The 5026-nt window shown below is 34.8% G+C and overlaps 1 protein-coding gene across 1 annotated transcript; it reads right to left on the bottom strand.

Annotated features, from left to right (window-relative positions):
- Window positions 1–1046: 1046 nt before the first annotated feature.
- Window positions 1047–4221, bottom strand: LOC131612248 (uncharacterized). The gene is made up of 12 exons (XM_058884061.1): window positions 4031–4221; window positions 3586–3812; window positions 3392–3466; window positions 3241–3299; window positions 3015–3150; window positions 2704–2800; window positions 2548–2614; window positions 2359–2457; window positions 1980–2069; window positions 1711–1865; window positions 1492–1593; window positions 1047–1394 (listed from the first exon to the last, which is right to left on the bottom strand). The coding sequence occupies exons 2-12, from the start codon at window positions 3773–3775 to the stop codon at window positions 1229–1231; spliced, it is 1236 nt and encodes a 411-aa protein (XP_058740044.1). The 5' UTR covers window positions 3776–3812; window positions 4031–4221; the 3' UTR covers window positions 1047–1228.
- Window positions 4222–5026: the final 805 nt, after the last annotated feature.

The following is a 5026-nucleotide window of genomic DNA, read 5'->3' as shown; positions in this document are numbered from 1 at the left end:
ACGCTATGTCAATCAGTGTTAATATCTTTCCCTTATCTTCATATGTGGTATGCTAAAATCTCCATCACTATTTGTCATGCTTTGAAAAAGTTACAAAGAAGGTTTATTTGGGGAGACACAGAGCCGACCCGCCAGACGCATCTGATCAAATGGGAGGTTTGTTGTATGCCTAAGGGTTAGGGTGGCTTAGGCATCAAACAAACTCAGTTAATGAATTATATTTTTCTGTTAAAAATTCTTTAGAATTTATTGACTAATCCTAATGATTTATAGTATTAGGTTGTTAACAATAAGTATGACAAAAAGCAAAACCTTTCGGAGAATATCATCAGTAAGCCAAATGATTCCCCTTTATAAAAAGCTTGGGCAAATGTATGGGACACATTTTAGAACAATATTATGTGGAAGCTTGGGGATGACAGAAGGGTTAATTTTTGGTTGGATCGTTGGACTCCAACTGAGCAACCTCTTTTCTTCAAGTTAGCCAAGAAAGATATTATTCTGGATACCACCTTCACAGTTAAAGACATGGTTAATGTTGATGGAAAGTGGAATTTAGAGTTGCTTTAAAACTGGTTCACTATTGGGTTGGTCAGTTGTATGTGGGCTATCCCGCCTCCTCTCCCTGGAGATGATATGGATAGGCTAAGATGGGGGAGTGTAAAGACAAAAAACATAATGTGGGTAATGTCTATAATTATCTTTCTTCTTATCCGGAAGTCGTGGAAACAAATATTTACTCGAATATCACTTGGAAGTGGAAAGGTCTCAACTGAATCTAAATTTTTATATGGATTATGTGTCATGAGAGACTCTAGGCTAACTCTCAACACCATAAATGAAACCCAACTATATTTAGGAATTGCAACTAGTGTCCGAACAATGAAGAAAACTTAATTCATGTGCTTCAAGACTATTGCTATGCAACACAAGTATTTGGAGACTCACAACTATCTAAAAAGAAATTTTACTAATAAAGATGTTCTAATTAGCTTGAAATATTTATTTGAACATTATAGCAGGCATTAGAAAACCAAAAGCACCCAATAAAAAGCATCATCCAATTTAAATCAATAAATCTATGTCTCATACTGTTTGTATTAGAACTTTAGAGTCATAAAGTGAATGAACAATGACCCCATTAATTCTATGGTAATTTTAATTAGCCAATCAGGTATTGAACTACAAATAATAGAAGAGAAAGAAAACCATAACAATAACTGTATAATCAATCAGTTGAATTCTCATCATTATCTCTAAGATGCTCTTTCAATGGTTGTCCTAAAGTTTCCCAATTTTTAGTATCCCATGCTGGATCAACTTCAGGCAGTTCATAGTCATCTGGATGCAATGATAATTGAAACTCAGGTAGGTCTGGCAATGCTTGGAGACCCCTGCATCATTAACAAAATGACATGTTTTGCATGCAAAATTTATATTTCTATATGAACTTAGTTTGGTTAGAACATAAACAAAAAAAGAGATACTTACTTTTCTTGCTCTAAAAGGTATCCATACATTTGGTACTTCTTTGATGCAACTTCAGGAATTTTCTGATGTAGAACTTTCATAACACCCCATGGAGGAGGAGCCCTTCACATAGATAAATAATTGTGTACATAAAATTTTGTTCTTTTAAAAAAATATATATAAAAGTTTATTTATTTCTTAGCAATTTAGTTGAAGTTCAGTTTTAAGTAAATGACCAACCTTGTAACTGGAGCTGCAAGACAAAAGCTCAAACATGCCTTTTTGCTCTCTGCGAGAAGTTCATCTGCAGCAAGAAAACAAGACACGGCGACAATGTGACAGCTCGGTTCGTTGCCCTTGTCGAGGATCAGACCATGGTAGTAGTATGCTGCAGCCTGCCAGCATTATTAAAAAACAGCGATCAGAATCGGATCATTTATATTATTGGATATATTCAAAGTTTATGATTTGGTGGAAAGTACTAAATCAATGTTGATAGCATTACTAACCTTGGATTCAAGGAATTTCCATTTGATGAACCTGAGATGCTTCTTTCCATGTCCTTGGTTGAAGTCACATCCTGATAAGCAGTGATAAGCCTGCTCATAAAAGTGAGAAACAGTTCAATCAAAACCGTTACAAGTTTTTGGAGGCTCTGTGTAAGGTAGTTACGGTTTAATCATAACAAAACAAGGCATTGTTTAACCATATTTTAACAATCACAGAGATATTTATGAAGCCCTATTTAAGTACGGTTTAAACATGAAAAATTTTAGACGCTCTGTGGCAATTTGCCTTGCACGTCTTCAATAACGACCCTGACTTCAATATTGCATATATTGCATAAATAACATTGTGAACTGATGCTCAAAAGATTGAAATAAAGACCTGAGTAAAGTAAATGAGCTGTTCACATGCCAACCTCCTCTTCACAGACAAAGTAGCCTTTTGACTCTCCACAGCAAGACCAAGCTGAATCTCAGTTCCCTAAAAACTCATCAAAATAAGTTATTATTTTGCTATTCTAAAAGAATTAAATGCTACCATAAGTAAATCTAGAGATTGATTAACAAGTACCTGGCCTAGTGCTTGAATAGCTATAGCCTCCAATACACCCTCCTGCAAATCATGTGGCAAAACTTTCCTGCAAATTGTTCAAATTTTAAAGTTAATTCCTAAATAAGGTGTTCAATTCTTGTAATTTCAAACATAAAATTTGTGCGAAAGTCATGCCTGGTTTCAAATGATATTTGAGGAAGAATTTGCCTAACACAGAACTCCAAGTATCCTGATGCCTTGATTAACAAATCAACCGCTTCCCTCTTGTTATCTGATATTACAAAAACGCACAATCAACAATGATCGATTGTTCAACTTGTTGATCCTTTAATAGGATTCATCGCCAGTTTATCAGAATCACGGTGACAGAGCAATTTCAATAAAAACTACGTTTTGTAGTTTCAACAAAATTACAGTGTCACCGTGATTTTATCGTTCCAAACATGCATTTAGATGTTTAAAAAGCTTATATATTTGCGCAAAACCTGAAGACACAACCCTGAATCCAGAATCTGAATTGTCTTTCGGGATCATCATTGAATCAGCCTCAGATAATGTCAGCATAGCCATAAAGTGAACAGAAGATAACACCTCAAACCACACATTTGCTATACTACTATCCTGCAAAACCAAACATTAACATGTTCAAAAAAACTCCAAAACCAATGATGAAAAATGAAAAATTAAGAATTATATTACAAGTAACCATACTTGTCTTCCATCTTCGAAGTTTTTCCACTTGAATCCAATTAGTCCTTCAAGACCATACTCTGCAACATACAAATATTATAACTCATTTGACAAATAAAAAAAGATCGTCGAGAAAATAAATTATTAATTTTATTTGGAGAAATTTATGAACCTTTTTTAGTAAGTCCAATGAGAACAGACAAGTATTCATTCAAAGCTCGCCGCAATTCAGCTATAGCCGATCCATCTATACAATCAAATATGCAAATTTTCAAACAATCAAAACATCAATAATTAGTTTCTCCATTCATCATGATATCATAGAGAAAAAAAAAACTATAACAGAATTCATATGATCAAACAAACCAGTATCTTCTGCTACCAACACAATCTGGTTCCTTAGAGAAGACAATTTATCAGCAAGATCCTTCGGAACCAACCCTTTGAGTGATCTTTGAAGATCAGATTGCACTGGAATTCTGATTGATGGAGTTAAAACAACTACTTCATGAATGGTTGATTTCTTCTTCTTGTACATAGAGTGAGTGCACCCCATTTTTTAGCTTGTGAGGAGTTTTTCCAAGCATAACATCCTAGAAAAATTCATCATCCATTTTCACAACTTAGTGAGCATTGATTAGTTGTGTGTGACAGAAAGGATAGTTAATATTGGTAGATTCAAATGTGTATGATTCAGCTATATATTAAAAATTAATAAAATGCAAATAAATACACACACATGCACATACACAAGTTGAGAATAAAAGGAATAATAATAAAAAAAGGACCGAGTTTGGAATAATTGACTTACTGGATACAGAGAGGAAGAGAGAAGAAGGTGATGAGTATCTGACTATATGAATCTGAAGCTCAAAAAACGAGACATATCTCACATGGTGATGGCGTAGAACTCTCTGCTTCGTTGCAAGAAGCACGTTCAATTCTTCTATTTTGTTTCCTTGAAGGACGTGCCGTGGACTAGGTTTATATTTTAATATTTTGTTAGTTCATAAACATACATGCAGTTGATAAGTCAATAGTATTAGTATTTCTTATGGGCCGGCGAAAGGCCCAATAAGAAAAGACTCAATAATTGGTTCTAGATTATTCGTATGAATGTATAATTTAACCATGTTGTAGTGTCCTGCACTTGATCGAGGTCATAGATAACCGACTATCGTTGGATATTATTTGACGGTCTCCTGCATTCTAAGTTGTGAAGCATGAGACACTTTAACCAATTTTCATATATAAGGTGTTTTACGTGAAGAAAAATGTATGATTTCAAACTCATTTTCACTCTCACATTACTCTTTATTCTGCGCCTGACTTGGGCATTCTAGTGTTAACCTTCGCCTTTTCCGCCCCATCGGAAGCTTGCTCCACTGATTTAAGATCTTATTTCACCATCTCACCAATCATTTCTGGTTCCTAAATGGAACAACGACGTTATTTGTGGGAAGCCGACACCTGAGTCATTTTTTTGAACAGATCATCCAATAGTCAGGGAAGTGGGGTTGGTCTCATTTTTTAGAATGAAGTCGGATTGGTGATTGAGGTATTCTTACGTTTTGAATTCCCTATACTACCAATAACTAGCTCGAATACGAAGATGTCATTGTTAGTCTCATATTGGTCGCCGAGATGGGGGCAGAAAACATTAGATTACAATGGATGCCCAACTCGTGGTATTACAAGTCAAAAGGTAGACTCAAACCAAAGACTCATTATTTTAGCAATATGTCACCTTGATAAGAGAAAGACAAGAAATGTTTAAATCCTTCGAAATTTTGCACGTTCCAAAGGA

Source organism: Vicia villosa, linkage group LG6, assembly GCF_029867415.1.
Source record: "Vicia villosa cultivar HV-30 ecotype Madison, WI linkage group LG6, Vvil1.0, whole genome shotgun sequence".
In the NCBI taxonomy this organism is placed as follows: Eukaryota; Viridiplantae; Streptophyta; class Magnoliopsida; order Fabales; family Fabaceae; genus Vicia; species Vicia villosa.
The sequence above is the reverse complement of the archived record's forward strand: the minus strand, read 5'-3'. Positions and strand labels throughout refer to the sequence as shown.

Coding starts and splice junctions, on each gene's coding strand:
- LOC131612248 (XM_058884061.1), bottom strand. CDS start 3,775: ATGGGGTGCACTCACTCTATGTACAAGAAGAAGAAATCAACCATTCAT. Junction 2,458..2,547: donor CTATTCAAGCACTAGGCCAG/GTACTTGTTAAT, acceptor ATGAGTTTTTAG/GGAACTGAGATTCAGCTTGG. Junction 2,070..2,358: donor AGCTCATTTACTTTACTCAG/GTCTTTATTTCA, acceptor TTTTATGAGCAG/GCTTATCACTGCTTATCAGG.